The sequence below is a fragment of the Nomascus leucogenys genome, chromosome 13 (genome assembly GCF_006542625.1).
Source record: "Nomascus leucogenys isolate Asia chromosome 13, Asia_NLE_v1, whole genome shotgun sequence".
NCBI lineage: Eukaryota > Metazoa > Chordata > Mammalia > Primates > Hylobatidae > Nomascus > Nomascus leucogenys.
In genome coordinates, this window is record NC_044393.1 from 2,165,985 (window position 1) to 2,178,022 (window position 12,038).

Sequence of the window (12,038 nt, forward strand, 5' to 3'; positions counted from 1 at the left end):
CAAGTTGTGCATGGGGCCGGTTAGCCTGCCTGTGGTTTGACCTACTTTAAAAATGTTTTAATTAGTTGTCAACACTCAAAAATTAAAAATCCCGAGATTTAATCATCACTTTATATTTTTGCTCTTTCTGGAAAACTCAGACTGTCCCCCTACTGAGCTCAAGGTGCCCCGTAGGTGTACCCACAGGGGCCCTCCCCGCCCTACTCAGCTTGCTTCATTCATTTCCTTTCCTGCCTTCTGGGAGCCAAAGTTCAGGTACAAAATTCCAGCTGTACGTTTACAGTGATTTTCCCCAAACATTGTTCCCCTATAGGGGAGGCACTTCTCCTAGGCTCCGTCCTCAATGCTCATTGGCTGCTGCTGCTATGGAGAAACGAGCCTGGGGTGAAGTCCCGTATTCCAGTTATCAGTAAATCCATTCCTTTGCAAGGCTGCAATTCGAACAGGCACAAGGGTCCAGTTCGGGTCTGCTTTCGAGACTAGCAGTCTCCTTTGTTAAAACAATTAAAAAAATCATTTTCTATGTCAGCAACGTCATTCATCGTCCCGAGGTCTCTGCTTACTGCAGCGCTGTCTTCAGCTGTGAAGACTGATCCTGTGGCCTCTTGTCCCCAGTGAGGTCCGAGGCAAGGAAGCGTCTCTCTGAAACCTATTCTGGGCTCTTAAGAAGAAATGGGAGAAAGGCAAACCAATAGAAATGTCCAATAACACCATCTTTTGGTTGGAAAATAAAACACGCAGCAAGAGGGGACTGCAACTTTTACTGAAGTATTTCTAGAGAGAAGGTGCTTGGGAACACTTTAGGTAACTTACTCCCCTCCTCCAGCAGAAGGTAAAAAGAAAGGTACTTCCAGACGAGCCGGCTTCAGGCTCGGGAACTTCGTTTGGCGTCTGGCAAGCACCGTGTTCTTACCTACGGCCTTATAAGACACTCCTGTCTCCAAGGCAGCTGGGTGCGGGGACAGTCACCCCAGGGCGGCTTGGTTTATTGATTAAAAATGGAGGGAAGGGCCAGGGGTGGTCACGATTGGAGGGCGAGAAGAGCCGTGCGCGCAGGACCCCTCCCCACCGCCCGGGACCGGCTGAGCCAGGGGCGGACCCAGCTTCCCCGCCGCGGCTTGGAGGGGCAGGGCGCCGGTCCCCGTCCTCAGGGCGCGCTGCGAGAGCCCTATCCCCGTTCCCGCCCGCCTCCCAGGCCCATCCACTCCGGGGTCTGCGCGCTGCCCGGCCGGCGCCCCGGCATCCCCGCGCGCTGCTCCCCGGGCCTCGGACGGGCCCTGCGCCGCCGCTGCCACCGCGCACGGCGGCCCGCCCGGCGCTCCCGTCAGCGCCGCCGCAGCCATTTTGGAGCGAGCGGAGACAAAGAGCGAGGCCCCGTCGCCGCCCCGCGCCCGCCTCGGCCCGGCCCGCGCACCGTCCCCGCATCCCGCGCCCCACCTGGCGGCCCCCGCCCTGTCCGCCACTGCCCCAGCGCCAGCGTCCCTGAGCTCCAACCCCCGCGCTTCCCGCCGCTGCTGCCGCGCCCCGGCCGACCGCCCGCGCCCCGGCCTCTAGAGCTCGCAGCCATTGGCCGCGCCTTTTAAGCGCGCGCCGCAGCCAATCGCCGGGCGCCCGCGGTCTCCGCGCCTGCGCAGGGCCGCCACCCCCGCTCTCCCGCCCCCCGGCCGCGCGCCCCCGCCCCCCGCCGGCCGCGCGCCGCCCCCCGCCCGCCCAGCGCCCGCCCCACTCGGAACCTCCTCCTCGCCCAGGCGCGCTCGGCCCGAGCGGCGGCGGCGGCGGCGGCCGAGGAAAAAAGATGGCGGCGGGCTCGGATCTGCTGGACGAGGTCTTCTTCAACAGCGAGGTGGACGAGAAAGTGGTGAGCGACCTGGTGGGCTCGCTCGAGTCGCAGCTGGCGGCCAGCGCGGCCCACCACCACCACCTCGCGCCGCGCACGCCCGAGGTGCGGGCCGCGGCCGCCGGCGCGCTCGGGAACCATGTTGTGAGCGGCAGCCCGGCCGGAGCCGCGGGCGCAGGGCCGGCCGCCCCCGCCGAGGGCGCGCCCGGAGCGGCGCCGGAGCCGCCCCCCGCAGGTAGAGCGCGGCCGGGGGGCGGGGGGCCGCGGCGCCCGGGCCCCCCCTCACCGCGCCGCCCCCTTGTCCCCGCAGGGCCCGCGCCGCCCGCCGCGAAGCTGAGGCCGCCGCCCGAGGGCAGCGCGGGGGCCTGCGCCCCGGTGCCCGCCGCCGCCGCCGCCGTCGCCGCGGGGCCCGAGCCCGCCCCCGCCGGCCCCGCCAAGCCCGCCGGCCCCGCCGCGCTGGCCGCCCGCGCCGGCCCCGGCCCCGGGCCCGGCCCCGGCCCCGGCCCCGGCCCTGGCAAGCCCGCCGGCCCCGGCGCCGCGCAAACTTTGAATGGGAGCGCCGCGCTGCTGAACTCGCACCACGCCGCCGCACCTGCTGTCAGCCTGGTCAACAACGGGCCCGCCGCGCTGCTGCCGCTGCCCAAGCCCGCCGCCCCCGGCACTGTCATCCAGACGCCCGCCTTCGTGGGCGCCGCCGCGCCCCCCGCGCCCGCCGCGCCCTCGCCCCCCGCCGCCCCCGCGCCCGCCGCCCCCGCCGCCGCCCCGCCCCCGCCACCCCCCGCGCCCGCCACCCTGGCCCGGCCGCCCGGCCACCCCGCCGGACCCCCGACCGCCGCACCCGCCGCGCCGCCCCCCGCCGCCGCCCAGAACGGGGGCAGCGCCGGGGCAGCCCCCGCCCCCGCCCCGGCCGCCGGGGGCCCCGCGGGGGTCAGCGGCCAGCCCGGGCCCGGCGCGGCGGCTGCGGCGCCAGCGCCGGGGGTCAAGGCCGAGTCGCCCAAGACGGTGGTGCAGGCGGCGCCCCCGGCGGCGCAGACCCTGGCGGCCAGCGGCCCGGCCAGCACGGCGGCCAGCATGGTCATCGGGCCAACTATGCAAGGGGCGCTGCCCAGCCCGGCTGCCGTCCCGCCGCCCGCCCCCGGGACCCCCACCGGGCTGCCCAAAGGCGCGGCCGGCGCAGTGACCCAGAGCCTGCCCCGGACGCCCACGGCCACCACCAGCGGGATCCGGGCCACCCTGACGCCCACCGTGCTGGCCCCCCGCTTGCCGCAGCCGCCTCAGAACCCGACCAACATCCAGAACTTCCAGCTGCCCCCAGGTGAGTGGCCGCACGGGGCGGGAGGGAAGGGCGGGTCCCAGCAGCGCCAGCTGCCAGTTCCAGGAAGTTCTTCGCTGGTGGAATGCTAAGGTCATCTGTCCCGTAGGCCTGTGGCTGGAGCAGGCCGAGGGGCAGCCTCTACCCAGGTGCGGGGACAGCCCGGGTAGCTGGCTGCGAGTGAACCAGAGGGGGTCGGCATAGCCTGCGTCCCTGTCGCTGTCCCTGACGTCCGCGGTGGCTGCCTGTGCCTGGGGCTGGTCTGTTTCGGAGTGTCTCAGCCAGGACTCCTAGTGGAGCGGTCCTTACCTGCTCCCGTCCTGTGTGTCCCTGCCCGGGTTGGAAGGCTGAGCGCAGGGGCTCCCTGGGCCAGGCGATGGGGTCTGCAGAGCTGAGGGCAGTACCTGGGGCTGTGAGTGGCAGCAGCTGTCCCCTGCTCAGTTCTGCAGTTAGGCGTGTGGCCTGTGTCCCCACTTAGCCTTTCTGCTCCTTGGCGACCCTGGGCTTGAGCCTCCTCAGTGTCCAGGCGAGGACGGGGGCGCGAGGCCCCTTCCTCGAGGCTCGGGAAGTCTGGATGGAAGGCTTGGGTTTCCCTGCTGCCACCAGGCAGGCAGAGATGTCAGGCGCACCCTGCGGGAGTCCTCCGGCGCGCAGCCTTGCTGAGAGCCACGCTCTGGAGTAGGGTTTCAGCACCGTGTGTGTCACTGTCTCTTCCAGAGCTGCGTTGGTGCCTAAAGGAAGGAGCGCCCAGCTACTCTGGTTGCTGCCTCCTCGGGAGGGCAGTGGGAGGGCAGTGGCAGCAGATGCTCTCGCTCCGTGCAGGGGTCTCGGGGTGATACTGGCTATGCTGCGGATGCCTGGGGCTCAGACGCTCCTTCCGCCTGGCAGTTCTCACGCTCCTGTCTAGTCTGCTGTCTCTGCGACTCCTCAGGGCCCCTCAAGTTTGACGGGAAAGATTGCCTGGCCAGCATTGCTGCTTTTGTCTGGGGTTCCCCGTCCCTCCCCAGCCGCCGTGGTGGGTGCTGGGCAGGGGAGCTCCTCCCCGGCCTGTGGTGACGCGTGCCGTGCAGTTGTAGCAGCGCGGTGGCAGCAGTAGTAGGAACTGCAAGGAGAGCGTGGGTCTCTCCTGCGTCCCCTCTCTGAAGGGAGCTATTGGTCACTTTGACAGGGTTGCAGCATCTTCAGAAGTGAAAGGTTTTCTTGTCCAAGTATGTGAGGTTCAGGGCTGGTGGTCAGACTCTGCACAGGGCAGGGGTAGGGAAAGCCTGTCTGGGCGGCTGCTAGGCTGCAGTGCTCCAGGGAGGAAGAGGGCTGTGAAGCCACTTTCCCGGGGTTGCTGAGACGCCCTTTACGACAAGCTTTTGGGGTACTGAAGCGTTTGTAGGGGTGTTTTGCCAAAGGCTTGGTTTTGCTGTTATATGTATGTTGACCTTTTAGTAGGAAATGTGGCTGATCTTTAGTAACGTTGTAAAAAGGTGTTTGATGGCTATGATCTATTATGTAAACTATCACAATGCTTTATTTGTAAAGATGTTTTTCCAGCGGTCCCACGTGTCTCAGCGCAGGCCAGGTGCCTGTTGCACCCCTTTGGGTAGGTATCCGACTCTGTCTTGTGGGGCTGGCCAGGTCCTCTTGCTCTGAGCCTCTGCAGAGGTAAAGTCTCATCTCTCTCTTCTGGGAGGAGGTGGAGGAATCGTGGTTGGAAGAGGGCATCTCTGCCGTATTTATCATGAGTGATCCTGGGACTCACTTCCATCTTCTGTTTTAAGGTCAGTTTTAGGGTCGGGTGTGTTTGATGAAGAGACAACTTGAAAAACAACTGTAGGAGTGTTGACTGTGCGTGATTCCTGTGTGTGAGGACAGAGGAACAGCTCACACAGACGTTTGGGTGGCAGTGCTGAGAGCGGTGCTTTCAAGGAGCCGAATGCTACTGTCTAAAAAAAATGAAAGATTTACCCCATCTCTTCATGCCCCCCTGCAGTTGATCTACTGATGAGGAATTTTGATTAATTATGTTATTTATTTCAATAACAGCCAAAGCAAAAAAAAAAAAGTGTCAATAAAACTACCAGTGCCCCAAATCAGAGTACCTTCTTTTAAACAGTGCAACTTAATTTTTTAAATCAAAATGGCAAATTGCAAATACTCTTGGTTACTTCCTGTAATTGATTGATCAGCGAATATTAAATTATTCTAGTTGGCTCCCTTTTCATTGAAATATTTCATAATAAAAATGTTTAGAACAAAGATGGAAGTAACTTATAAAAATAACTCTTGCTTGGCTAATAACTCATTCTCGTTACAACTCAGTCTTGCAAACCGAGGAGGAGCCGGCAGTATTAGGGGTGGGCAGGGTTCTCAAAGCTGCATGTGGGTGTCAAGTGGAGTAGCAGACGGGTGGCAATTGGATGGGGTGTGAAAGGGCCTGCCCTTCCCAGGCCTTCCCTCCGTGGAGGTCTTGGGTGGGAGAAGGGAGGGGACAGAGGTTTCACCCTGAAGTCTTTAAGGCTAAGCCTTAGGCCTGAGTGTTTCAGCCCCACAGTGCACCGGGTATGTTGAATTTGGCTTTAGCTAGCTGTCTTGATATTCTTTGTCAGGACAGTGTTGTAAAGACAGTTATGTTAATGTAATTGTAATTTGCTGGTTTGAGGTGCCAGAGTTTAAATTTTATTCACAGAGGAAAAATGAGAAAACTCAGTCTTTAGTGAGGTTGTTGCAGATGACACACTTGTCCCAAGATCACGGAAAAGCACTAGTTGTGTACAGCTTAGGATAGTCATAACGCCATAGTCAGGTTGTGATTACAGCTGAAAGAAGAAAAAAGTGATCTGACACCCACATTAGCATGCTGGTAAATTGTTGAGAGATCTTTTCAAATCGGTGTAAGGTAAAGAAGCTCATTTCTGAAGGTTATCTTTTGGCCTGGCAAATTCGCATTTTCTTCAGTGTATCTTGGTCTATTGTGCTTTCATGCAGAATTTACTCTCCTGTTACTCTGAGATTTGGCCCAAGTGTAGATTCCCATTCCAGGACAGAAAAGCACTTTCTCACCATGGGCCTCGATCCCTTGGCCTAGGGAGCGTGCGCTTGCTGCGTGTTTTAGGATGAGTACTCCCAGGTGAATGTGTGTCTGCGAGTGCTGTCTGGAGCATTGGTTCCCATCTGTGGGGAAAGGGGGAAAAGGTCCACTAGCCCTTAATCGCGCTGTTGGGACAGGGGTTGGGTTTGGCGAGTCCAGGCCCATGCTGGGTGGCGGCATGCAGAGGGCCACCCCTGAGGTTGCAGGAACTATGAGTTCTGGTGGCAGCCAGTGCTCTGGCACAAGGGACATTCCTAGAAGTTTAGATTTTGTGACTTGAGGGCCCTGTTGCCGTTTGACCTGGGAGGAATGTGTTGTTCCTCAGAGTCTCGGCTTACCCAGCTGTAAAGGGGGGTTACCCGTTTGGTGAAGAATGTGAATTCTGTCAGGTTGGGCCAGCTAACACAGCTGTCAGGTGGCACTCACTATTCCGGACTCTCCCAGTTCCCCTCATTTTTCACTGATTTTCACACATTAATCCAGACTGGATGTTTTCTCAGTGACCGAGGTGTTTGGTGTGGCAGCTGACTGGTTCTGTCAATGGGGAAGTTACTGAGGTCTCAGGTGGGTCACCCTGGGGCAGCGGTTGCCAACATAGGGGAGGGTTGCAGTGGCCTTTGGAAGCCTGGACCTGGGTGGAGGGCTCACTTTAGGCTAGCGGCCTCAATCAGGTGTTTCTTTTGACATACTCAGGTAGGACTGACATTTGAAAAGAACAAAGAAAAAGAACTTTTGGGGAGCTGTGTAAAGACAGCCCTGGACAGCTCTGCCTAGCATAGGGCAGGGGCCCCGCTCTGGGCCTTCCCTTCCTCCCTGCTCCCTGCCCCGTGGCTGGGGTCGTCACCGTCGCCTTCGGGATGAACAGAGTCATCTTGGTGACAGGTTGGGATGGACCTCACCTGCCTTTGGTTTCTCAGAGCTGGTGACCCTCATGGGTTAGTGGCAGCCAGGACTCGGGGTCCTGTCACAGTCTTAGGAGCCTCTCTCCTCACTGCTTACTGTGCCCGAGCACTGCATTCACAGCAGAGGTCTATGAGTTTGAACAGAGGATGACGTTTGAAGTTCGTTACAGTTGCCCTGTTTCTTAGGGCCTGCGAGCTTTGTAGGAGAGGGTGTCCCGCTTGCTTCTGTGGCAAATGGACCTGAGGCAGGCCCCGAGCGCTTGGGAAGTTGGCCTTCTCCCACGGCAGAGAGCAGAGCCACCCTGGCTCCCAGGACTGCCCCCGGGCTCCCCGGTGTGCTGTGGAAGTTGCCCCTTCGACACGGGCACAGGGTGGCCGGGAGGCGGCGTCTGGTCAGAGTAGCACAGACCCGGCTCAGCAGGACAGAGTGGTGGGCGTGTCTGCATCCTGAAATCAGAGTGGAATCGAGGTAGTTCCTGTTCTGCCCCCAAAGCCTTTTCTACCATATAATGTGAGTTTTCTTCCACTTAAGTGATAAATTTGAAGAAAGCTTTTATAAATTGTTGGTTATATGTGAGTTGATCAAAGCATAATTAGCAGCTGTGTTTGAGGATCTTGAAGCAGAGGTGTAACAGGGCTCTGGAGAAGCTTGCCTGAGATTTGGGGTAATTTGCAGGGTTCCCGAAGTGCTTTGCTTTGCTTCTTCGTGGTGCTCAGTAGGAACCCCCAAGCCCTCCATCATCCAGGAAACAGTTGCTGTTTAGGGTGTTCACCTGTGGTGCCCGGCTCAGGCAGCGTGATGGTGGCCTTTACTTAATCAGGCCTTTGATAGCAATAAAGCAGTTAAATAAAGGGGGCTTTTTGCTGCAGGCCCTTCTGTGCCGAGTGCTGTGCACCTGGGCTTCCTGGACGCTTCTGCTTCCAGGTGGGCCTGCGGTTGCTATAGCATTGTGGTGTCAGCTGCAAACATGTACACAGCTGTTCTTTCCAGTTCTTGCTTGGAATAGTGAAGTAGAGTAAGTGCTGTCAAGTTATGTTTGAAAATGGGGTACTTAATTTTTCCGTGGTTGGACCATGAAAGTTTTGAGTGAAAACTTTTGATTTTTACATATCTCAGATGAACGTTTGCACCAAAGATGTACAGCTTTCAAAAAACAAGGAGATACATGTTGTCCACCATGAGGCCCCTCTCCCATTTGAGAAAGTACCTGGTGTCCCCTGTTGGTCAGTCCGCGGTGGTCCCAGGCTCTTCTCCAGGCCTGCCTTCTGCCTGGAGCAGGCCATGCTGCTGTGTGCAGGGTGAGGTAGTGAAGTGCCCCCAGCTTCTCCCGCCATGGGTGTCATGTTGTGGAGCAGAAGTTGTGGTTGGGAACCGCGTGTGAGGACAGGAGAAATTGTTTGTTGGGAGCCACATGCGAGGACAGGAGAAGCTGTCTGTTGGGGACTGCGTTTGGGGACTGGAGAAGTTGGCCCCCCGAGCCCCATTGTACGTGGCCTTGTGTGTAGACCTGTGTCCGTCCTTCCTGAGGTCTCGATGGGCCCTTTCTGTCCCTCACTGGGCATCACTGGAAAGCGCCAATGTGAGGAAGGCACACGTGGCATCTTGATCTCAAAGTTGTGAGAGGAGCGTGGCCAGGTAGGGTGGTGTTGGGGCACATGGATCTTGGAGGGACCATTTCCGAATAGTTAGGAAACCCCAGAAACAGTTTTTTATGTCTATCAAATTTGACGTTAGGTTTTACAATGAGGGCCCTGCAGTAAGAAGGTCTGTGGCTGCCAAGGGAATTGTTTCGGGGTTGGGGTCAGAGGTCTGAGTGGACAGTGCGTGGACAAGGCAGGACACTAGGAGCCAGGGAGCTGAGCCCTTTTCCGGGTGCTGGGTGTGGCCAGAGCACACCCGGGGCAGAGGCTTTGTGGGTCAGCTGGTCCACTGTGGGCTGCAGACACCGTGGGTGGAGGTGCTACAGGTGGCAAGGCGGGCACCTTGTTCCACAGGGTTGGGGGACACAGCCTTTCATTTTCTGACTGCACTAAAGTGTGTGGGACAACGACCTGTGAAGGTTTTTTAAAGGAAGTTCTGTGTCTTTTGCGGAGGAGCGTCGTCTCCGTGGTGTTCACATGAGCCACGCACGGTGCTCAGAGCATGGCCAGAACGCACAGGCCTGCCTTGCTTTGGAGCTTTGCAGAAGGTTACGAATGTCAGTGTCAGAAGCATCATGACAGGAACGAGGGGTGACACGGGAGGCAGGCTCGATTGGCTTTTTTATGTAAGTGTAAAAAAATTATTAGTTACTTCAACATGATTTTTCTGATTATAAAATTAGTTTTTATTCATTATAGGAAGTTTGGGAAGTAAACTGTGAAGAAGAAAATAACGGTCACTTGTAACGTCACCTAGCCCAGACTGCTAAAATTATGGGGTGTCTCACTTCAGCCTGTGTCCGGTGCAGATCTGTTTCTGTGTTTTTCTGTAATCACAGACCTGTGACCCAAGTCTGTGCTTTGCCTTGTCCTGTGTCTGGTGCACTTTCCCTTGGCCCTCGGTGGTCTCAGGCTCCGGCATTTGGTAACAGGCCCCTGTGCCAGGGTGCTGTGCTGATGGTGACAAGTGGCCCCCGTAGGCGAATGCCTTTATGTCTAACTGTGTGTGTGTGTGTGTGTGTGTGTCTGGTGGGTTGAGCATTTTCAAGGCTTTGATACATATCACCTTCCACCAGATTACACTTTTAAAACCATTGCCAGAATACGACTTTTGGAAATGGATACCATTCTAAAGGAAGAAAATCGTGTCCAGTTTTAAGTTGCATTTCTTTGAGTGAAATTAGACCTTGTTCATGTGGATGTTGGCTATTTATTCTCGCCAACTGTGCCTATTTGTATAAGTGCGTTTTTGTTTTTTGTTTTTTTGAGACACGGTCTCACTCCATCATGCAGGCTGGAGTGCAGTGGCGCAATCTCAGCTCACTGCAACCTCTGCCTCCCGGGATCAAGTGATTCTCATGCCTCAGCCTCCCAAGTAGCTGGCAGTACAGGCGTGTACCACCACACCCAGCTAATTGTTGTATTTTCAGTAGAGACGGGGTTTCACCATGTTGGCCAGGTTGGTCTTGAACTCCTGACCTCAAGTGCTCCACCTGCCTCGGCCTCGCAAAGTGCTGGGATTACAGGTGTGAGCCACTGTGCCTGGCCTGCATGAGCGTGTTCCGAGGATGTGTACTGGGCCCCGGGGAAGGCTGATGAGGGTACCAGGGTTCAGCTGTGGGGGATCCCAGGCTGACAGCCCTTGCTTTCATGGTGTGTCCATTGTGGGGGCCAGGCAGTTAACAGGCAAACAGATCAGCAGGTATGTCTGATTGTGATTAGCACCCTTGGGTGAGAGGGGACTGCTGGGCAGGGTAGTCAGGGAAGGCTTTCCCAGGAGGCTGAGAGATGAAAAAGGGGTCAGCCACATGCTACTGGGACTTGTATCCAGGCCGAGGAAAGAGCAGAAGGGGTCCCCCGTGCAGATTGTAGGGCTGCCCTCTGATAGTGTGAATTGATATTGTGGGGCTGCCTGTACACGGTGTGAATTGATTGTGTCACAGGGCTGCCCCCAGGTAGTGTGAATTGGTTATATTGCAGGGCTGCCTCTAGGCAGTGTGAATTGATTGTTTTGCAGGGCTGCCCCCAGGCAGTGTGAATTGATTGTCTTGCAGGACTGCCCACAGGCAGTGTGAATTGATTGTATCACAGGGCTGCACACAGCATGAATTGAGTGTATTGCAGGGCTGCCCCCAGGCAGTGTGAATTGATTGTATTGCAGGACTGCCCACAGGCAGTGTGAATTGATTGTATCACAGGGCTGCACACAGCATGAATTGAGTGTATTGCAGGGCTGCCCCCAGGCAGTGTGAATTGAGTGTATTGCAGGGCTGCCCCCAGGCAGTGTGAATTGATTCCAAGTGCCTCAGTGGCTGGAAGCCATTGAGGGTTTGAAGCTGGATAGGGCATAATTTGAAGTTGTATGTTGAGGTCACTTTTGCGTCTGAGCTGTGGAACGTGGGGGTGGTTGTGGCAGGGGCCCAGGGCAGATGGTGGGGCTTAGGGAGGTGTGGATGGGCTGGAGGGAGGGAGGAGGACAAAGGCTCTTGTGGAATGAGATTGAGATGGGCAGGTGGGGTGAGAGGGAACGTCAGTGGTGGTTAGTGGGAGGCAGGAGCTCAGGGGAGCAGCTGGCACAAGGCCAGGGTCTGGGAGTCATGGTGTTGCTGGCTCTGACGGCCATGACAGTGTTATGAGCCTGTAGAGTAGACTAGAAGAGCCGTAGAAGGCTGCCCTGCAGGTGCCGGCACCTCCAAGGCTGGGCCAGCTTGAGAGCCAGGGAGCAGGGCTGGGAGAGGCGGGCGTTCATAGGGCGCATCTGGCCAGCAGTGCTGGGAGTGGGATACCCGGTGAGGGTGGACACCTGGGTGTAGGAGCCTGGTGGAGGAGGTTGCAGGAGAGGTGGCCCAGAGCAAAGAGCTGTCAGCTCTTGGGGCGGAAGGACATGGCGCGGCCGTTGCTGAGAGCCTTGTGTGGTGGAGTAGCGTTTGTTGCAAGGTTGGTGTTTCTCCTGGCCTCCAGTGCAGCGATGGCGGAGGTAGCGTGGTTGTGATGGAGGCCGCTTTGCTCTTGCGCGTTCAGTCCTCGCCTTCCTGCCGCGTGTTGGCATCCACAGATTCACAGATATGTAGATCTCTAGAGCCAGAAAGTCCTGGAAGAGAGTCCCCCTCCACAAAGATGCTGAGGCTCACAGAGGTGACCGGCTTCTCCAAAACCCCGTGGCCACTTAACGGAGGCCGCATGCCACAGGGCACCTGTTACTCCTTCAGGCCTCCTCCTTCATGCTTGTGCTGCTGAGAGAGACTGGAAATGGTTCAGCTTGGAGCA

At 57.9% G+C, this 12,038-nt stretch overlaps 1 protein-coding gene across 1 annotated transcript in view; it reads left to right on the forward strand.

Moving 5' to 3' along the window:
- The first annotated feature begins 1,795 nt into the window (after positions 1-1,795).
- Positions 1,796-12,038, forward strand: part of TAF4 (TATA-box binding protein associated factor 4) — an 88,861-nt gene continuing 78,618 nt past the window's right edge. The window contains exon 1 of the mRNA XM_030826256.1: positions 1,796-3,152. Within this exon, the coding sequence (XP_030682116.1) occupies positions 1,796-3,152 (1,357 nt within the window). The remainder of the gene's footprint in view (positions 3,153-12,038) is intronic.